The sequence below is a fragment of the Gigantopelta aegis genome, chromosome 10 (assembly GCF_016097555.1).
Source record: "Gigantopelta aegis isolate Gae_Host chromosome 10, Gae_host_genome, whole genome shotgun sequence".
In the NCBI taxonomy this organism is placed as follows: Eukaryota; Metazoa; Mollusca; class Gastropoda; order Neomphalida; family Peltospiridae; genus Gigantopelta; species Gigantopelta aegis.
In genome coordinates this window covers 66944358-66968480 of record NC_054708.1, presented here as the reverse complement: position 1 = coordinate 66968480, position 24123 = coordinate 66944358, and the positions used below count along the sequence as shown (strand labels likewise).

The 24123-nt window shown below is 35.4% G+C and overlaps 1 protein-coding gene across 1 annotated transcript; it reads left to right on the top strand.

The window, feature by feature from the left end:
- Positions 1 to 1245: 1245 nt before the first annotated feature.
- On the top strand, positions 1246 to 22976 carry LOC121384469. Its single transcript, XM_041514874.1, has 6 exons — positions 1246 to 2744; positions 5591 to 5686; positions 8833 to 12553; positions 15502 to 15695; positions 19131 to 19352; positions 22511 to 22976. Exons 2-6 carry the CDS (start codon positions 5642 to 5644, stop codon positions 22598 to 22600), a joined length of 4272 nt encoding a protein of 1423 aa, XP_041370808.1. The 5' UTR covers positions 1246 to 2744; positions 5591 to 5641; the 3' UTR covers positions 22601 to 22976.
- Positions 22977 to 24123: the final 1147 nt, after the last annotated feature.

Sequence of the window (24123 nt, the reverse complement as noted above, 5' to 3'; positions counted from 1 at the left end):
TTTGTTTTGTTTAATGACACCACTAGAGCACATTGATTTATTAATCATTGGCTATTGGATATCAAACATATGATCAATTTTTGACACAGGTATAGAGAGGAAACCTGCTACATTTTTCCATTAGTAGCAAGGGATCTTTTATATGCACCTTCCGACACAGGATAGCACATACAACGGCCTTTGATATACTAGTCGTGGTGCATTGCCTGGAACGAGAAATAGCCCAAATAAGTTCACTGACGGGGATCGATATTAGACCAGCTGTGCATCAGGCATGCGTTTTACCACTCGCACTCGCCTAAAAACCACCCCACACTAGGATAAATTCATGACCTGCTCTAGGGTTAGAATTACGGCACTCAGCACAAATATTAAAGACAAAAATAAAAGTTAATTAGGAAAACTTTAACCAAATTCCATGTGACCTTGACTTTGCCTGGGGTCAGATTAAATGGAGTGAAGATGTACGGTGGAAAGACTCGCCTGGTAATCAAACATACCATACTGAAAACCATCCATTAAATAATCAAAAGAGCTAAAGCCAATTATACTCCATCATTTCATTTCTACTTATTTTCGTGCCAATATCCAATTAAGGTTCAAGCACACTGTCCTGGGCACACACCTCAGCTATCTGGGCTGTCTGTCCAGGACAGTGGGTTAGTTGTTAGTTGGTTGGCGGTTAGTGAGAGAGAAGAGGGTGTAGTGGCCGTACACCTACCCATTGAGCCCTTAAGAACTCAGTTGTGAATGCATTTTTTTGTAATAAGTTTTGTATAGGCATGTAATTACATTAAACACACACATACCCCCACCCCCTGAAAGTAATTTTTGTATGGGTATGTAATTACATTTCCAAAAAAATATTTGCTTGATAACTGCCATTATTTATTCAACTTTGAGACCTTGCCCCTTTAACAACCATACCTTCTCTAATTCCATATCAAATTATCCTGTCTGTACTTGTGGTTATGGTCATATTGTACTTGTGGTTATGGTCATATTGTACTTGTGGCTATGGTCATATTGAAGATTTTAAGCACTATTCTTTCAGGCCCCATAAAGCACTCACTTGATGCGCGGTTGGTTTAGATCGACACCCCTCTTCCCCCCCCCCCCCCCCCCCCCCCCCCCCGGTGGGCCCATTGGGTTATTTCTCATTCCAGCTAGTGCACCACGACTGGTATATCAAAGGCTATGGTATGAGCTATCCTGTCTGTGGGATGGTGTGACAATATACAAGAATATTCAGTGCACCAAACAACGATCTGTATTGTAGTTGCATTCGTATTCATCACTAACTGAACCGAATACACAAATACATATATATATTATATATGTAATGCTAACTGTACAATTAATATTTCTAATTCAAACTACCAAAATGCAATACTGATTCAATTGTTTTGATAATGCCCGGACCTGTTTTGTATTCAGGCCCCAGGACATCAAATTTGATAGGAAACACTTTTTTGTTCTAAACCTGTAATAACTGGAACCCGCCGACAACTGTATTTTGGTAATCACAGTAATTATAGTGGATTATGCAGAGATAATTTTTTTTTTTTTTTTTAGATTTATCCTGAATTTCAGGTTTTTATTAGTATTTTCTGCTGATGGTGCAAAATGTTCAATATTCTCCAAAACACAGTATGGTTTCGGCTAATGCTTCACATCCAGAATTAGAGAACCAATTTAGACTTGTGAAACCCTTACCCAAGGGCTAATCTCAGTACCCAACTATCAACATTAAAATATCTGTATTTTATGTTTTGTTGTGGAAACCGACTTCCTACACTGATTATGTTCCATGATGAATAACAGATTTTCGGTTCCGTGATTTTGCCGGCATGTTACCAATATTCTACCAGAAACGATTGTTTTGTGGAATCATGAAGCATGTCTTTACTGTTCTTTATGCACAGAACTTCTTAAGATCCTGTTACGTACAGTACATAAAACATGATTTTAAAATTAATCTGTTCCATTTGTGCTATGATTTTGATATATATCAGTTTTAAATCTAAATCTTGAATGGCAAAGCATAATGGCACATGACTGTGTACTGGATTTAAATCGGTCCTCAAGTGCTATAGACAGTTCAGGAGTAAAACAGTTGATAGGAATCATTAATCTCAACACACACCACACTCTTTTTTGTTATATTTACAAATTTTCTGGTGTCACATTTATGGACATGGTGGATGTGCATATTAGAGACTATCACTTGATGAACATTTATACTAAATATAAGGAACTGAAAAACCCCACATTTAAAAAAATTAAAACAAAGTCCAAAATGTTATTGAATTTACAGACACAGTTGAAGCAAGTATTCGTAAACATTGGGGTTGGGGCCGATTGACTACTAACAATTAGATCAATTTTCAACCAAACAACCCAGATGGTTGGACATCCATATGATCCATATAGAAAATGTTGTTTTAATGTCTTGCCTTGCTTCCATCTGTTTCTAAATAATAAAGTAAATCAGAATGGGAAACAAATGAGGCAGATGCTTAGAGCTTCATTTTTTATTGATTCACATTTTGCATGGCATGTGGGTTCAGTGTTAATTGTATTTGCACATATGCCTACATGATTTGTTGCAGGAAGAAGTTTCCAAGGATGAGGTACCAGAGTGTAAAGATAGATGTCCTGGATGTAATAAGGTTTATGACCCAGAAGTTGAAGATCATGTCCAGTGTACAAAACTTTCCTGTGGACATTCATTGTGTGCAAAGGTTTGTCAGTTTATCTGTTGCAGTTTTATTCACAATTCCCCACATCATATAGCATAATTAATATAAAGTAAGTAGGTGCCATCCGAACATTTGAGGGAACATTTTGTTTTCAAAATCTTGATTAGCAATATATCTAGTCAGTTGAAATTTGAGTAGCAACTACTATTTAATGTTTCAAAATTGTGTAGCGATCTCTGAAACTTGCGTAGCGTATTGCGATACGATACTGAACAAAATGTTCCCTGTATTTGGTCTTCACATTAAGCTATTTTTATGTTACCAAAACTGATTTAACCAACATTTTGGAAACCCTTTCATATTTTGTTTTGCCACCTTGGTGTATCTAAGCTCCCAAAATTGTATTTGATCTAATTATTTTAAAGAAGGACCCTCCTGTGTGAATATTGCCAATGTACACCACATTCTATTTGTACTGTAGTGTAATCATCTGAATTCAACAAAAAAAGATATATTTGGTAACAGAAATGTGGTAGAATATTTTAAAATTTTAAATATACCAAATATTTTGAAAATAGGAATTATTATAACTTGTTGTCGAAGACTTTGCTTTGAATTTTTGAAAAATAAATGTTGAAAAATGCAATTATAATGTTTCATAGATTCTGTCCATTTACTAATATTAAAAAATAAAATCCATTTAACAAAAGACACCAATAGAACATATTGTTTCATTAATCATTGGATTTGGCTATCAAACAGTTAGTTATTGTGAAATGTAGTCAGAGTAAACTACAATTTTTTTGCATTATGGTAACAGCAAGGAATTTGTGTATGTGTACTTTCCCACAGACAAGACAGCACATACCTCAGTCATAAGGCACTGGTTGGGATGGGAAACGACAATGAATCAAATGATACATTTATTTGATACACAAGTACACTGTTAAATTAGTATTTACATATGGAAATGAAATACTATTATATATAGAAATATATAAACATTTAAATTATGTTCTACAAATATTACAAGTACCGGTACATTAGAAAACATTTGTTATAAATATCTTTATGTCATTTAAACTTTTATATATCAAAACCTAGCTATACCTAGCTGTCATGTTTGGCATAAACTAGCAAACATTTACGTTCACAAAGGCACAGTGTAAATCTTAATAAGTTATTTATTTAAGAATTGTCTGTTATTTCTTTTACGTTCATTTGGGTATGAAAAATAAAATCATCTGCAAACTGTGAATCGGCAAAGCCGTTCTCACATAAGTTTGCACATGATTATTTTTGGTTCATACCCAGATGAACGTAAAAGAAATAACAGACAATACTTATAATTAAATTTGAATCATACTTGCTAAAAATAACACTAGAAGTTCATACTTTATTTTGAATTATTTTGGTCCATAAACAATAACACTCAATAAGACAAGTTGCCCATATAAATGATGTCATCAGATATGACATTCCCTGACAACGTAATTTTTACAGTCATCAAAAAATTAACAAACTGCCTTGCTACCAATGGGATGAAGTTACACTGCAATAAATGTAAAGGAAATTTTGTTATTGATTATTGATTGATTTGTGCACACTGATCATTGTTCACAAGATTTTATTTGATTCTGTATTTCTTGAACATATATTCATTTACATTATACTTATCTGCTATACTTCAATAAAAATGTGTTGGATAATTTAATATCAAAGTATATCAAAGTTCAGTATCCTAAGTGAATTTAATTTACATACGGTATATAATTCACGTTTAGACCAAAACAAACCTTTTAATCTGTAATATGATGCTTTTAACTCTTTGAGGCCTGGCTGTCATTTTGAATTCCAGCCCTAGGCAGTTTTACCTGCTGGTGCCCTAAAGCATAAACACAGATTTCATGCACTGCAGCAAAAATAACTCTTTAACTTAATCAATAAACAAATCTGCATCAAATTTTGTCAGCTATTTAATTATGTGCAATTAATGAAGAACATATATTATTTTATATGATGTAATTGTAAAAAAGTAGTTTAATTGTCTATAAATAACAGAAATAAACAAAAGTTTTAATAAACGTTACTGGTAATTGTCAGGAAGTTCTGATTGATTTTGGGGTTTTTCACTGAAACAATGCTGGAAATCTGGCTTTGTGGTATTGCTTGAAACATCCAACACACAGGTTCACATTGCACTGTTCACAGCCTGTGGCTGGCTCACGTCGAATGCCTTGTGTACTGCATTGTTTACATGTCCGTTTTTTACCCAGCACAACAGGCCAGTGTAAGAGTCCTACCGATATTCCGTCTATTTCGAAAATGTGACAATGGTATGTCGTCACTATCGCTACTTAAGTCTACATCCGAATTACTGTTATTTAAATCGAGTACGTCATCGTTCGTGAAACCTTCAAATTCCGAAATACTATCATCATCAGAATTGAGAAATACGTCGTCGTCCATTTTGTTAAAAAAAAATTCAAAGCCGAACAAAGCCACGAGGTGCATGAACAAACCCAGCTGTAAGACTACTTTTTATTGGTCACTGGATTAATCTTCTACAAGCTGATAATGAAAACTTCTAATTATATTAGCCAATGACGTCTCGTTTTACATGTACAGTCGGCCACGCCTCCAGTCGGCATTCGATAATAGCTACTGCTTGTAAACCACGCGTACAGGCGGGACTCGACATTTCGCGCAAATTAACATCACGACGTGAGTCGGGATTCGGCCCCAAAGAGTTAAACACACCACTGTGCCTTGTGTTAAACTAAAAATCTTAATTGATTATAGCAAGGATAGATCGATATAAAGATCTGAGTATTATATAATGTCATATATCTTGTTTACTTAAGTATATTCTTCTGTTTTCTTCCTAGTGTATAGAGGTGCAGTGGTGCAATTCTGCCAGCAATGATGCTGAAGTTGTAATGTGTGAAGTCTGTCAAGTTGCTGTTAAAATTTCTCATGACTTGGTAACAAAATGATATCTTGTTTTTCTCTGTAAACAGGCCCTGTGCTTACAAAACCTTTTAGAATCTAGACTCAAAACTCTATTAATAGAGTCTGAGACTTAAAAAAAAGAAGAAAGAATTGTTTTATTTAACGATGCACTCAACACATTTTATTTACGGTTGTATGGCGTCAAACATATGGTGAAGGACCACTCAGATAATGAGAGAGGAAACCCGCTGTCGCCACTTCATGGGCTACTCTTTTCGATTAGCAGCAAGGGATCTTTTATATGCACCATCCCACAGACTTTGATATACAAGTCGTGGTGCACTGGCTGGAACGAGAAATAGCCCAATGGGCCCACCGACAGGGATCAATCTCACACCGATCATGCATCGAGCAAGCGCTGTACCACTGGGCTACGTCCCGCCCCTGAGACTTAAATGCCACAGCAAAGCCATTCAAATTGTATGTCACTATGCATGACATCATTGGAGATTTAAGCCTTGTTTTTTAAGCACAGGCCAAGGGCCAATAGTTTCGAAGCAATCTTAAAACCATCGTAGGGTATGACGTCACTACAGCACACGCCATAGTGACGTCAGAGCCTACAATGGCTTTACGATGTCATAGCGCTAAGATAGCTTAGAAAATATGGGACCTGGTTATAATTTTAGGATATGCTAAATGTTAAATATATCTTTGATGGGAATATATGGAGGATATTTTGTTTCCAATCAAATATGATAGATATTACCAATGATTCTCAATATGTGTTAACTAAAAATTTCCATGTACCAGCATTGGAAATAAGCACTTGTCTGTCCTGACAAGTGAAAATCTCCTTGGACAAGCAAAATGTACCTTAAATCAAATGGTTGTCCAGTGGACTAGTAAAAATGTATATATATATATGCTGTTTCATTTTAAGCAGTCAAAAACATCATTCTTGAACTTGAACTAACCACTCATTTGGACAAGTGAAAATATTGGTGGACAAGTAAATTTTTAGTTTTCCTTGTCTGGTGGACAAATGAAAAATATTGTTTATGTCTGTCACTGTATAACACAAACTAGATTAATGTTCTTTTATATTCAGAAATCTTTCTAAATGTATATTTGAGTAGTAAACTATTCTCAAACTTTTCAGAATAAATACTATTTAATTAGCATACAGTCTTAGTCTAGATTAGTTGATGTGAGACGTTTCACAAGCACACTGTTGGTGTTGGGGATTGCTATATGTCACCACTTTAAGTGTAGTTGATAACACAGAAAATGAGACAGTTTGCTTCAGACATGCTAGATGTTAGTAAATTACATTTAGTACATATACATATATATATACATATATATATATATTTTAAATGCATAGCACTGTTTATATAGTAAAATTAATATGTATAGCAGACATCAAAATGTGTGTAGTAGCTATTATTACATGAGAGCAGATGTTCAGAGCAGTGTTTTTTATGTTAAAATGTTCTGTCTAATCAAATAGTCTGACAATGCTGCCATCTTTAAATCATTAACCATACCGTCTTGCAAAACTAGCTAAACAGTTAGCACTTACTGTTACTGAAATGTTTAGCTGTCAGTATACATAACAGTAACAGTGTGGTTGTGAAACCTTTCTATTTAAAAACACAGCTATAACAGACATAGACTTAAAATGTAGGGTTTTCAAGAAGGGAGACTTTTGTAATTGTCATGCATTTTATATTAAAACCCCCCAATTTTTAACAGTCCCTTTCTTTGCCAAAGACAAAACCACTGAATAGATTACTTGACAAAAATTAGGGGCGAGTTGGGTTTATTCCTTGCACCAGGGGCGGGACGTAGCCCAGTGGTAAAGTCCTTGCTTTATGCACGTTCAGTCTGGGATCGATCACTGTTGGGCTATTTCTCATTCCAGCCAGTGCACCATGACTGGTATATCAAAGGCTGTGGTATGTGCTATTCTGTTCATAGGATGGCACATATAAAAGATCCCTTGCTACTAATGGAAAAGTGTAGTAGGTTTCCGGTCTATGACTATTTGTCAAAAGTACTCAATGTTTGACATCCAATAGCCAATGATTAATATTGGGTGGTGCTAGGTTTGGGGTATGTGATCATTATTCCCACATATCTTCATGTACTGATATTGATGTCATAAAATGACCTGCTCATCAAACGTGACAAACTAGTTTTATAAGTGTCGAACAATTTACAATTATTGGTGACCAAAATCACACAAATTATAAACAAATTACACTTAGTTGATTGAATATGAAGCCAAAATAACAGTTTATTTTATGCCTAACAGCATTCTATAATTATATAATTTTTAATATAATTTTATTTAATTTCACAGAAAATGTTTACATTTTTATTGTGGTTTTTTTCAAAACTGTTTTCCTTGTTTTCCTACATTAACAACTATGCATGAAAAACATGTTTCAAAAATTGAAAAGACTGGCTAAAGACGGAGGGTATTTTGTAGGGTAGGCCTATTCGTAATGACGTCACGACTTGCTACGCTATTTGAAAGAAAGAAAGAAAGAAATGTTTTATTTAACGACGCACTCAACACATTTTATTTATGGTTATGTGGCGTCAGACATATGGTTAAGGACCATACAGATTTTGAGAGGAAACCCGCTGTCGCCACTTCATGGGCTACTCTTTCCGATTAGCAGCAAGGGATCTTTTATTTGTGCTTCCCACAGGCAGGATAGCACAAACCATGGCCTTTGTTGAACCAGTTATGGATCACTGGTCAGTGCAAGTGGTTTACACCTACCCATTGAGCCTTGCAGAGCACTCACTCAAGGTTTGGAATTGGTATCTGGATAAAAAATCCCATGCCTCGACTGGGATCCGAACCCAGTACCTACCAGCCGTTTGACCGATAACCTAACCACGACTCCACTGAGGCCGGTGCTACTTAACCCTTTTACTGCTATGCTCTATAGGGGCACTGCATGTGATAGTAAGATTTCACTTAAAGACTTTCCAAATTTGAGTGAACCGAGTTATATGAAATTAAACTTAATTAAATTAAATGTTTGCTAAAGCAATTAATTATAGAATGCTGAAACATCAAATAACTTATGAAAGTGCAAAACATTATGAATAATAATATATTTTCCATTATAAGAATTATGTAAGAATTGTTTTTCAGGATTCAAATGTAGACAAGAACGATGCTGCAGGATCCTTAAAACTGGAAATGTCTGCTTTTCTTCAAAAACAGATAAATAAAGCTCTACTGGACACCGAGCAGACATTGCCACAGAATGTTCAAACCTTTGACAAAATCCACTCTGTCAGTTTTTCACCAAATATTCAGAGACCTCAGGGATTACCAACTCCGGTCAGACAGACCCAGTTGTCACGATCAGAACTATTCAGCTGTATACAAGGTGAAGATTCTTCCTTGGCTTCCAAGTCACCTCAAATTGAGCTTGGAGATGAATTCCTCAAATTCATGGCACAGCAAGATGAAGAGCATTTAGAACAGCTACTATACACACTTGGGTGTTCCCCAATCAAAGCTAGTACTGCTTCACTGAAAGCACAGAGACTGCCGTCAGCTTGTCCTTGTCATTCAACCTCTCTAGACTGTCCACAGTGTCTGTTATCTGAGTCTCCAACACATCCCAATATTGGACATTCTCGACATACTCGACATCTCAGGAATTTAGGAATGTCATTATGTGGAACACAAAAGAAGACTGAGAAATCCAGATCTGGTGGTAGGCATGCTTCAAAACATGCTGATTGTTCAACTCATCATCATAGAGCCTCTTCAAAATATTCAAAATATAAAGCCTTCTCCAGATCATTGAAATTTGATACCCAAAATCTGGAAACTTTGTCGGCAGTTGCTTCAATTCAAGGTGATTTGGATTCTTCCATGGCTGAAAGTCTGCTTCAGCCACCACAAAAGCAATCAAATAAGAAAGATGCCTCAAATAAGCCAAAAGCTAAAAGAAAAAGCTACACTTTGCCTCATAAATCAGACCAGCAGTCTGAAGTGAAACCAGATACAAGATGTGTCCATGTTTTACCACAAACCAGTGGTTCTGATTCTGAAACTAACTCTTGTGATAGCTTAACTACAGAATCCAAGTTTGGAGTGCTAAAGAAGCAAGTCATGCCAGATGGTAGTAACATTGAACACTTGTTCTTGGTTCCTACCGACTGGCTTTCCAACAAAGTGGAAGTTAAAATGGTTCCTTCGGAATCTGCACCTCAGCAGGAACAAGTCATGCTAGACCAGGGCATGCTTGATGATAGTGAGGTGTATGGAACCCATAACTTGCATTCAAATGCTACATCTGTATCTGAGAACTATGATCAAGTTATTCAAACAAGTTGTGAAGGGCATGTGTTGGAGGTAGGTCAACCAAGTTTAGACTGTAATAAAGCCACTGATAATTTTAAAGTACTCTGCACAAAAGTAGCTACAGATGAAACTGACATGGAATATGAAAGAACCGATTTAAGGGCTTTAGAAAATGACACAAATATTGTGTCAAATACTAGCGATGTGTCAAAAGTTGATCTGTTACCAAATGACAAAATAGCCTCTAGACCGGATGTTGACCCAGATGTAACATGCAAACAACAGATGCCTACACAAAACAGTGACACCATCAAAGAATTAAAAACCAAAGACACTGAATCATCTGACCAGTTATCTGAGTATGATGGTGTTCTAGTAAGTGGAAATGAACCCTGTGTTATTTTAATGACAAAAAATCTGGACTGTATTGACGAAACTGTACTGACCAATAAACCAATGCACCAGGGTCCATTTGTTAATGATTTAAAGTCTGCATCAAGTTCAGACGAGCGTTTACATGTTCATAAATCACAGGGACAGTCTTCATTAACTGAAGAAACCACTGAAGATAAAAGTAGCAGTTCATGTGCCATTGATATTGCTATGTCAAAGGCAGGTTTATCAACTGGTAGTAACACTGAAGCTAAGATGGGAAAAGCTCTTGCTGTCAGGGATCAACCGAAAGCTGGCATTTTAGTAACAGACAAAGATTTGAAGTTTAGTGAAGCTTTGAAATCTCCATCCAGAGATCAAAGTAGAGTCGTGAATTCCATTAATGTATCAGGATGTAAAACTGGAGTACCTTATAACAGTTTTACTACTAGAGTATTGTCAAACTATTCTGATGGATCAAGTGCATCAAATTCATGCAGTGCATCAAATTCATACACAAGCTGTGAAAGTGATTTTTGTTGTCCTCCATTTGAGAAAGTAAATTTAGTTAACATGAAACTCCCAGGTGACACCAATTCCCTAGCTTCTGCAAAAAGGTCAAATAAGGTAGCTTTATCATTGGACCATGCTGTAAGTAAAGATGATCAGCGATGGAAGAAGTGGAGATTACTGGTGGGAGATGAAAATGTTGAATATACAAATCGAGCTGCACAAAAATCTGCATCATCAAATGCATCATGTGAATCCCATTCTCACTTCAGTGACCCATCCAGAGCTCATGCTCAAAATATGCAGTGTTTCTATCATAGGCTTCATCCAGAATTCCTTTTGAAGGAATTGGAAAAGTTGGTTTCTAGTACAAATTCAAAATTAGAACTGACAGTACTACTCCAGAAGTTGTCAGAACTGCATGAAATAATCAATCTGAGAAGTTCTGGTAATGCCCAGATGGTCTTCAATGAATCACTGATTTCTTGTGAATCGGAAAAGGAACTGTTTTATGGCATCATGATGGCTGCTGCATCAGTAATTTCCTTTGTGAAGGCATACCAAGTCACTGTGAAAAGTGAAGGGAAAATTAACCAAAATTGTTTTGGACTAATCAGTTTCTTTGATAAAATAATCAGACATGGCGTCATCCTTATTACAAAGATGCTGTTTGGATATAATCACCTTCTGTATACTCACCAAGAGAAATGTGCAGCTGTACAAAACATGAACATGAATTCTCCACAACAACTGGTAAACCAGAGAGATAACACAACAGTTATTTCAAACAGTATACCATGTGGTCATGAAGAGATGACACATGTTAGCAACCAACATTCAGTTGCAAAGTTTCAAAAAGTCATTGCTTATATAAGGGAGCTGCAGCGAGCACAAAACAGTAGCAATACAAGGTGTGAAAATTCATCTGAGGAACTGACAAATACTGAAATGATGTCAGGCAACCAAACATATGCATTTGTGAGTTCTGCAGAATCAAGTCATAGTGGTCCTGACAAATCTGAGAACCCTTTTCATGACAATGAAATGAATACACAGACAGCAAATTACAGCAGTCAGATACAGAGAGGCCCCGAATGTTCTGTGAAATGTACTGAATATCACAAAGCCTCTCGCCTAGAAAACCATGCTGAGGTAAAGACAAATGACTGTGATGAAGAGGAAAAGGTTATAGGCATAGTCTCTGATGTTGCCCTGAATGTGGAAGTTGGCAATGCCACAGCAAGTTCACCAGATGAATACCAGTCTGATGATTCTCATATTCCTTTAAAAAACATGTCAACCCTCACAGCTACCTTATCCACTGGTAGTTTAAAGGATCAATGCCAGTCTTCTGCCGTATTCAAAAAAGAAGCTAACAAAACAAAGTCTAGAAAATCACGCACTTCAAAAAGGTTGAAACCAACTCCTCAAGATAAAAAATCAAGTAAATGTGAATTCTCACAAAGTAGTATTCCTTGTCCTGGAGCATCACAAGGGAAAAAAGGGAAAAAAGAAAAAGTATCGAAGGCAAATGCACAAGGCAAGTCTGCACCTTCCAGAACTCAGAAAAGTATTCCTGAATCCAATGAAAGGAAAAGACAACATCCAGAAGATTCGGCTGGTGACTGTGATGAATCTTCTTCAAGCAAGAAATCTGCAAACAAAACAACAGGTAATTTGTATATTAACCACTAGGAATGTTACCATGTATGTCTGACTATTGGTTGACATCAGTTGTAAGGCCCTCCTGCTCAGTTTCAAGCTCTAAACATTTTGATTCAAACTCAAAACAAAAACTTAGCCTCAAATTGTGATTGGCTAACATGATTCTAGAAAACTGACTTGTCTTATTAGTGGGACAATGATACATGTATCTTTATCAAGACATATTTCATGCCTAAAGCTATCCAGTGGAAATTGTGAAATAGTAAATAAACTTACCTGGTACTTGCAGTTCATCAATAAATTGCAGAACTAGTATAGTCCACATAATGGTAATATAATAATTTATTATTTAAATTTTTGCTAGACCCTCGTAAGTCAACCTGAGTTACATGTATTAATGTATTTTGATTTTTAAATTTTGGTGAATATACATTTGTATATTTTTTTGACCCTTAATTCCTTTTCTAATTTGGGGCACATTTACAATATTTGATCTGATGTCACATGTGGGCTTACATATATACATACAAACAGCATAATAATGTGTTTTGTAAATTGTAAATGAAAATGTATATAATTATGAAAACAACATGACATAAATGAAAATGTAACTTTAATTCAAAGGCCAGTAACATTCCTCATAAGACATGTTGCAATGTTTGTTAGTGGCAGTGTTCTACGTTGCAACCTAAATGGTCGCCAATGCGACCAAAATGTTGGCGTGGCGACTGATTGAATTTATTATCATCGCCATCTGGCGACAGACTCCAAAAACGTCTAAGTATTAAATTATTTGCCATGAGTCCAAACAGCGAAAACAGATGAAATTTATTGACATCATTATGCAGTCGGAACACTTCATTATTTACGAAGTTGTCCGATTGATCACTAAATTTCGTATTAATTTTCGGTACCGTCCGGAACTCATCGTTGATTTTAGTGATTTGGCGAAAACAATCCAGATACTTGCAAAAACAATCCAGATATTTCGTTTGGTGTGTTATTGTCATGCAGACAAGCATTTGGAATATCTCAATTGATATCGATTTCTGGATCATGTATGTAATAAAGAAGTTCCGAATACCGTATTGTACTATACATAACCGATTCACTATGGTACATTACTGGTGGTTGCATTCAATTGAAGAACACGAGTACAAAATCAAGTAAAGGTTGCTCACTTACTGTTCATACTATACATATTGTAATCAAACATGTAAAATGGAGACTTATTATTAAACAATGCATTATAAATGAGCATTTCACCAATTACGTAATGCTCTTTGATGTACCATGCGATGCGTTACTAACGTTATGGGGGAGGGGAGGGGTTGTTGGTCAAGATTTACGTATGGGCCGTCCATAATTTTCAACATTTTCACGAACGTACAAATCGTACACTTTTGACCACACACCCCCCCCAAAAAATGTACATCCCCAAATGAAAAATGTTGATCCACATTTTTCATTTTCAAAAAAAGTGTACGCTGGCCCCTTAACCCCCTCCTCCCCCCGCGTATGGTTTGTATGCTCGTGAAAATGTTGAAAATTATGGACGCCTCTTACTGACAACGTCTTTAAAACAAAGTGATTTTTTTTAAAGCATAAACTAAATACCAGCAACCATACATGGCCATATTTTCTATTAGATGATTCTTTAATCAATTATTTATTTAAAATAATAAATTCAAAAGAAAACAAAATGCAAACCGAATAATGTTGGTTAAATTGCATAACTGTGGCAGTAAAAAGTGGAGGGTGAAAAGTGTTACATAATTTTAGAAGGGATGGTGGTCTTAACGTTACAAAATGTTAAGTGGAGCAGGGTAAAAAATAAACCTGCCAAAGTTTTCACTATGTAATTATTGAACGGACACAAGTGTTGCGTTTGATCTGCTAACCCATTATGCATGTTGCTACAATCGTTCAAATCGAATGCATCTCCAGTTAGCGGGGGGAGGGGGGGGGAGGTCTTGCTGTGTAGATGTATGCACCCACCAAGTAGAAGCACGGCGAAAACTTTCAAAGAGGCAAAATGTTAAAATATTACAATTCTTTAGGAAAACGAAAATCTAAAACTTCAAACGCTAATCAAGAAGACGAGACCGGTGAAACAAGTACTGAAAAGTCAAATGAATTAAGGCCAATCTGAGAAATGTGCAGCTGAAACCGAAACAGAGCCAGCCAAAAAAACATAGAAAATTTCATGAAACTTCGCTTTCAGTTTCTGTGGCTTCAACATGACGATAATACTAACACAATGCACTATACCTATTGTAGAAAAATTAGCAAGCATGTTGCTGGCATAAATCAAATGAGGGGAAACAGTTTTTTTAATTTTTTATACCCAGTAACCCACCACCCACAAAATAATATTTTAGTTAAATGGTAGGATACGTAGGGGGAAAAAATAGCAGTCATATGAGGCATAGATTAATTATAATTAGTCCCTCCCACCTCCCTCATGCGATCAATTCTGAAATGGTCCTCATTTCTAATTCATGATTGAGTGAAAACTTAACAATTTCACTGTTTCAAGCTATTTATTTAATCCAGCAGCGTAAGTCATGTATATTGTTATGATGATTACAACACATTCATAAATGATACAAAATGAGTAGTATGGCTAGTAACATTTTAAGCATTGGCGAGTAAAAATGTTTTGTCCACCAGCCAAAGAAGAGTAAGTTATAAAACCGAGCGTAGAACACTGAGTGGTGATGCTGCTATATTCTTTCTTCCTGTGGAAGTTCTGCTTTGATACTCCACTGAATTCAACAACTGAATACTGTTTATTAATTTAAATGATACATGCCCAAAACACAAAAAGAAAACAAAATGATACAAAAAACCCCAGAAAACACCAAACAAACAAAATCTCAACAAAATATCCCAAACCACTATTTCTTATGGAAATCGACTTGTTTGCAAATATTTGTATTTTTATTATTTTAGAAGTCAGAAAAGTAAACAATAGTAACAAGAAAAGTAAAGTAACAAACAAGACTCAATCATCAAAGAAGAAATCATCCACGAGGAAAACGTGTACAAGGAAAAGAAAAAAATCTCAGTTTTCTGTAAATCTCTACAGTTCATCATCAGAGGAAGTCATTCGACCACCAAGAAGACGAGGTTTCCAACACACAGATGTAAAATAAGTCTTCAATTTAAAAAAAAAGTTTTCTGCTGTTACAACTTATTTCTAGCAAAATATATTACTACATATCCCTTATTTTTAGTCCCCTACCGGTCCAACTTATAGGGGACTATAGGTTTCATCTCCGTTCTTCTGTCTGTCCCACGTATACTTTTCTGGATGGGTTTTTTCACGATGCCTTGAAATATTGTGCTGAAATTTTTTGTATAGCTTTATCATGTACTTATAAGTTTGGCTTTCATGGTGATTTACCCATTTTTGTCAAAAATAATATTTAAACTTTAAAAAAATAAATAGTAGAATTAGTTTTTTTAATTAATTTTAAACATTTGTTTTAAATGCCAAAATCTAAGGTTGATAAGTATACATGACATTATGTAGTGTTCATATAACTTACTGCACTGGTGTAGGAAGTGGGGAGGGGGGCAAGGGGAGTATGTGCCCCCCCACTTTGTAGCAGCAATGATGATTTTTGTGTATTTTTACATGTATTTATATATGTGTGTGTGCTCCCCCATGTTTTGGCACCTTCCTATGCCAGTGTTATTGTAATAATTTTTAAAAACTTACGATTTTGTGTTACATGCAAATCATGTGCATTTAAAAAAAATCTCCTGCTTTTTCAACTCACCTGCTTTCTCTTGACTAAAGGTTGACAGGTCTGATTTTTGTCAGTTATGGCCTTTTAATCTGGGAGATAATGATGACATCATGGTTAAGCCATCAGACTACAGGCTGGTAGGTACAGGGTTCACAGCCCGGTAACGACTCCAACCCAGAGCAAGTTCTTATGGACTCAATGGGTAGGTGTGAGGCCACTATACACCCTCTTCTCTCTCAGTAACCACTAACCAACTAACAACTAACCCACTGTCCTGGACAGACAGACCAGATAGCTGAGGTGTGTGCCCAGGACAGCATGCTTGAACATTAATTGGATATAAGCATGAAAATAAGTTGAAATGAAATGAAAGTATATTTTTCTGACTTTGTTTTTTGAAATGCCTCAACATATTGAGCTGACATTTTGTGTATAGCTGTTACCAATCAAGTTTGACTTTCACTGTAATTTACCCAATTTTCACAGAGTTATGGCCCTTGAATTTATTAGATACAAACATTTGTTGGGCCCAGTATTGGACATATATTGCTTTAGCAGTATTATCAGAATGCTTGTTCTGGTTGTCCTGATATTTGTAGATCAATTAATGGAGTTCAACAAATTTTTTACAGTAAATTTAAAAAAAAAAAGAATTGATCCATTTTGGAGTAAAAACAATGGTTTAGTTTTATTAGAAATATGATGAAGCTTAATCTTGTGGAACATCTGTCGTAATAGATGTACTTTTAGTAACTAATGCAGACCCTAATCTAGAATTGAAAAAAGTAGGAGAAATGACTTCTCCCTTTTCTCTTGAAAAGGGAGAGGTTTGATAAAGATAGGTGAAGTGAACATTTTATCGGAACATTTCGTAATGTTCTGCATTCATTCTGAAAGGTTTTGAATTATACACTCTTCGTATTGCAATATTTGTTAATTAAATACTAGTAATACAATTTAATGATAATGATAATTAATGTGCCGTTGTTGTTAAAAGGAAAGTAATAATTAGTGTTTTCTGGCATTATTGAAATGAATCTGGCCGAGAACTAAACAAGGTTCACTGCAAAGGGTGAGACATGTGTTGTTGTACAGTCTTGCATCAAAGCAAAACAACCGACTAAATAGGTGTTAAATTAGGTATCACACTAAACAACTTAAGGTCGACGACAGTCACTTTTCAGACCCTTGTTTTGGCTTCATACACAATAATAAAGTAACTAATTTTTTGATGTAATATATTTGATGAAACGTACTTTTTATTTCTTTCATCTTTTAAAGCTTAAACGTAATATTTTGTGCAGAATTATGAAAAATAAAAACATGCCAACCTGTAAACAGTGTTGTCTGCTGATTATAGAACTTTGACAACGGTTAGTAGACCAGTTTTTATTTTAATGTTGCGAAGCATTGTAATAATATAGCTTATTATGATTTTAATGATGTCAGTATTCCAATGATGTCACTTTGTATCTCCTTACAGTAACCATAAACTAAGTACATGACATTTCCGTTTTCAGAATGTTGGAAAAATTCCAGTGCAAAATTGCTATTGAAATTATTTAGTTTGAACATTACTAATGCACCTGAATGTGTTTGAAGAAAATTTTGTGATTAAAAAATTGTACCTTTTACGAAATATGGATTTCAAGTGAAATTATGGTAAAATATGTTACATTTATTGTGTATGAAGCCAAAACAAGGTTGCAAATAGTGACTGTGGTCGACTGTAGTGTCTGGTCATCTGTTGTGTGATTTTGTTTTTGAAATTGGTTTGGGTTCAAAATGTTATGACTTCAATTTTAACGATTTAATACCTACATGTGTGCGACTTGAGCCAACTTTCAGCAAAAAACCAGGTGCCATTTCACTGGCTAAATTAGGGCCTGCTTAGTGCTAGTGATGTTCCAAAGATCGGTTCTGATAAAAAAATTTTATCAATCTGGTACTACTGATGTGATGATTGATGATAAAAAATCCATAATTGATTGTGTGTGGAAAATGTTAACTGTAATTGTTGTTCCAGTTTGAATGATGGAATTGATGTAGATATGTTGGGGTTAGGGTTTGTTTTCATGTGTACATAAAAACAAAATAGGGTTGAAATAGTTATTGAAGGTAATATTAGCCATTTATAGAGTCTAGATCCAGGCACCAGCCTCGGTGGCATCGTGGTTAGGCCATCGGTCTACAGGCTGGTAGGTACTGGGTTTGGATCCCAGTCGAGGCATGGGATTTTTAATCCAGATACCGACTCCAAACCCTGAGCAAGTGCTCCGCAAGGCTCAATGGGTAGGTGTAAACCACTTGCACCGACCAGTGCCATAACTGGTTCAACAACGGCCATGGTTTGTCCTATCCTGCCTGTGGGAAGAGCAAATAAAAGATCCCTTGCTGCCTGTTGTAAAAGAGTAGCCTATGTGGCGACAGCAGGTTTCCTCTACAAAAAAAAACCCCAGTGTCGGAATGATCATATGTTTGACGTCTAATCGCCGATGATAAGAGAAAAAATCAATGTGCTCTATCTAGTGGTGTCATTAAATAAAACAAACTTCTTTTTTTTTTTAGATCCAGGCGAACATAATATTCGGTGCATGGTCCTTAATATTCAAATCCTTCTTATGTTGACATTATATTTCTACTGATTGGGTATAATCAATAGTTGATCGGTTGGTGCCAATTGACAGTTTATAGGTTGGTGACAACTGCTTACAACTAATGATTGATGATGAAATTCCAACCGATATCCAGCATTAATAGTAACAGAATGTTTCTTCTCCAAATCAGGCCAGTTGTTTCAGTATAATGTTTTATTTTTTTAAGCAGACATGCTACAAGATCTTCACCACTGTGTTCAATCACAAGCGAAGTGACGAGTTCTGCAATGAGATTCTCTCTGAACACAAGCCAGACTATTACAAGGTGGTCAAACGTGGCATGTGGCTTAACTTAATTGCTCAAAAACTTCGACAAGGGATTTATGAAACCCTTGAGGAATTTGTTGATGATTTTAGACTTGTCTTCAAGAACTGTAGATCCTATTATCCGGTAAGAATTAACTTCAGATATTTTTAGTTGTCTAATAATGTTCCTGAAAATAACCTGGTATACTTAAAAAAAACAAAGATATGCTAAATGGCACATTTGAAATGATTGTACCATACTCCAAAGTTTTGCTTATGTTATAAAATATTTATCTCATATCATTTCCGATCATCTGGCTATGTATTCATAAACATTCCTCACTTAAATATATACTTAAACCTTAAATATCATATCATAAATAAACTACCGTAGTCATCATACTTAAAGTTTCAATACATAAAATGACTGAAGTATCAAACAATTCTTAGTGTGATAAATAAATCTAAACATGCCTCAAATTTCTCATGCTGTTGTTAGGGTCTAGAGTCACATACTAGTCATTCTGCAGTAATGTTAACAGGGCATATTGGCGTCCCCTAACTTTAGTACTGAATAACTCTGTAAAACAAAAATGTTCAAGTAATATTTTTGTTTGTGTCATCTTAGCAAACAATTCATTTTAATATCTATACTAGTTTGATATTGTAAATTATATTTCTGGCATTTTCTTGTAATATTTCCCTGAGAAGATAGTAAAAAAGTGGCTGCCTGGTTTCTAATTTACAAGGTAGCCATTGCGTGTAACCAGTACATATTAAATAACATGTATTTTGTCAGAAAGACCCCATGAAACATATTATCCTTCATTGTCTGTTTATATGAACCAATTTTCTTACTAGTAGTAGGGACGTCATTTACTTAAACCGTCCCTACTATTACTACCAGTAATTAATTGTTGTGTCATCTATGTCACTTCTGTATTGTGTTGGAGTTGACATTGACATCCAATAGGCGATGATTAATAAATCTGTGTGCTCTAGTGGTATCGTTAAAACACCCACTAACTTTTTGAGTGTGTCATAGATGAAACAATTAGTGTCCATCATATAACAAAGATACATGTATAGGCCCTGATATTAAAATGGAAGCAGGTAAGCACCTTGAGCACCCTGTCGCAGTCATTTAAAAGGGCGAACCCCCCTCCAACAACCCAGCATTTTCCTCCAAAATGCAGCCCTCTCCCAATAAATCAAACATAATTCAGTCCAACATGCCTGCTATTAATTTTGAACAAGTTAATTTTAAAATCTTTACACTAATTGGTCAACATTCCCAGGACATGTATTCCAAAAAACCCAGCATATGTCTAATGTATTTGGCGGAATCATTACAGATTTAAAGCATAGATTACGCTATTACGATTGTCTATTTCGAAATTCCGATTTTTAGAAAGAAAATCGCAATTTTGCATATTTGGTGTCGGATTATATTTTGGAAGGCACAAATGTTGTTAACACTGGAAAAATGGAACTTTTTCCCTCTTCATCGTCAACAATCATAGATTGGTTTCCTGCCTTGTTCTTCAAACTTATGGATTCCGAATAGCGAGCATAGCTTGCGTGGCGATATAGAATAAATCAGTCTAGCAGTCGGTCTTCTGAACAGCCCCGATGTTTGTCGATTAGGTACGGCCTTAAACTTGACTTTACCAAAATGTCGAAAAATGCATTCCTATTTTGGGGGGAGGGATTCCTATTTTTGAAGGCCTGATTCCTATTTTTGAAGGCCTGATTCTTATGACACTCCAACTAGGGTTGGCATCTGTATTTTACATGAACCGCTGTTCTGTTCGCTTGTAAATAACGCAAAATTAACTTCACAGGAACTACAAATTGCTTACATGGTAAATTGTTACATATTTGGAAAGTCACTTTACCAAGCATCAAAGAAACTATATTTAATGAAAGGCAATATAATATTTTAGCTTAAATTAATAGTATCAGCTGGAATACTGTCATTAAAATGTAAGTTCAGTGCACATTTAAGTTAAATGATAATGTTATACAAATATAATGTGTGTCACATAACCGAACAATCGGTTATCTAGGTACAAATCATGTGAATCGACTTAGTTTTCTAAGATTTTACTTAGTATTAAAGGTTGAGAAATTCAGTTTAATATTAACATACATGTACATATGTGAATTTAGTACTTGAATTTACCTCCATTTTCCCCAAATGTTCCAACCTCCCTGGAGAAAAAACAACAACTCCCAAACAAATGCTGAAATTAAAATAAAAATGTATCACAGAACTAGTTTAAGATATGCTTGCAGTACTTTAAATCCAGAATTAAATTGTTATGGACTTATTATGGATCTCTCATGCAATTGTGAATGTTGGTTTTGCAGCATATCTCATTTTACCTTTCAAAGTAAATTATATGAGCAGCAACAATGTTTGTGAAACTTATAATTTAAACTTAATTAATCCCCATTAATATGTTGGGATATCGGAGAAGAAATATTTTTAGATCAATATTGCTTAACTATTATTAGTTTTCTTTTTTCTTTACTGTTTTTTCGTTAACATTCTTAATACATTATATATATATATATATATATATATATATATAGTTTAAAATGTATATTATTATTATTTACTTAATTTTGGAAAACAATACAGCAGCCAATATTGTATTATTTGTAATTAGTAGAAGACCTAAAAAGTGGGATGAAATAATATTTTAATAAAATGAAAATAAAAATAAATAATAAATATTTGTTTTCAAATATGAATGTCAGTTATGTTCAAATTTCTCTGCTACCAATATTAACCCAGCCATGTGAATTTCAGTTCTCTTAAGTTTTCCATTCTCCTTCGCCGACTTTAAATGAAACAAGCTGATTAGGAATACACTACCTACTTAAAATTAGGAGACCCCTTGGAGGTGACTTAAATTTATATATCAATTTAAATGTGATGCATTTGGTGTGTAGTATATTGAAAACCACTTGTTCATGATATATGACTTAAGTAGGTAGATAAGTATCATACTTTGATTTAAGTACGTTTATGAATACAGATTCTGAATATTTAGGCTCTATGGCAGCTTCAAACAGATTTACAAATAAAGAATTTTGACTTGAAATTACAATGATTAGCATTCTTTAGTGGTTATGCTTAAAGTAGGTTTTGACATTTTCAACATTGCAATATTAACTTAAGATGAATACCTTTTATGGGGACAAATGTCTGTAAAGACTAAAATGAAAACATGAATTATTTTAAACAGTTTTATGTACAGAGCACAAAACTAGAGCTTTCATTTATCATTACAGCCAGATTCATACACCTATGAATCAGGTGAAATATGCAGTCAGCTATTTGAGCAGCAGATGAAAGAAGCATTCCCTGAAAAGAGTTTCTGAGGTACTGGACATTGATATGTTTTGCCAACCAGACTGGTCTTCATACCATAGATGCACATCTTATTACATCATACATCATCAAAACCAAATTGAATAGGTATTGCTACTAGAACTATTAGGTTTTTTTTTTAATGAATTAGAAAGCTTATATTCAGCTTCCAATATGCAAATGTCTAATATTTACTTGATATAAGCATAACCTTGTTTTGTATGCAACAGCAACTACCTATCTGTATGTCAGAAATTACTTAACATATACTGAACAAAATAAGAAACTTCCGCTAACTTTGCTTGAACATAACTCGATGAAAACAAACCGGGGGAATAATTGTTATGTATGCGTTTAAAGAGTGTTCAATGATGCATCGTTTGGTGCAAAAATCATGACCATAGGTTAACAGAAACGGGGAGAAAGTTTGACCAAGTGTGGTAGGGGTTAAAAAAACCCAACCCACTTAATAACGGGTATGACCACCTCTTGAATTGATCTCTGCAGTGCATCACAGGCGCATAGAATTGACTAAAGTGTTGATTTCTGCCTGTGGAATATTGTTCCATTCCTGAATGAGTGCTTGACGAAGTTCGTTGACGTTAGTGGGTGGGTTGGGACGACGCCTCAATCGTCTGTCCAGACTATCCCAGACATGCTCGATGGAGTTGAGATCAGGACTTCTAGCGGGCTAGCCATCAATGAAATCAATGTTATTTGTCCTAAGAAAATTTACAGTGTCTCTAGCTGTATGAGAGGTGGCATTATCATGCTGAAAAATCGAGATGTTGGCGTTGTTATGGAACAGAGGAATAACGTGATGAGCGAGAATGTCATCACGGTAACGTTGAGCATTTAAATTGCAATCAATGACATCTAGTGGTGAACGATAACCATGGGCAATGGCTGCCCAGTCCATGACACAACCCCCACCCCCACAGTCAGCATAGCGTTCATTTCTCCTATGGTAGACGCGCACCCTGCCATCACCACGTTGTAAAGAAAATCTGGATTCATCCGAAAAAAGAACGGTATTCCAGCATCGCCGTATCCAACGAGTGTGTACACGTGCCCGATTTAGACGATGACGCTGCGTTAAAACGCATCCGACATAAGGACGTCGTGCATGTAAACCGTTCTCCCGCAGATGATTACGAACAGTTTGCCCACTGATTCGGTTATTATGAAGCCCAGGTGTGTTAGCAGCAGTAGCAGTTTGGAATCGATTGCGCAAATGCGTGTTCATGATATAGCGGTCTTGACCACGCGTTGTAACATGCAGATGTCCACGACGTAGCAAGTCGTTGGTGCTTCATGTCGTTCGAAATCTTATGCGAAGATTTCGTATTGCTCGACTATAACTCCCAACATGCCTTGCAACGTCTTCTGTCGACATGCCAGCATCAAGCATGCCAATCGCCCGTTCACGAAAATTATTGGGTATTCTTGGCATACTAAAAATGCTATAATGTAAAAAACTTTATTTTTTTTACAAATTTTGAAGCGTTTTCGTTCACTTGACAACAATGTCAGT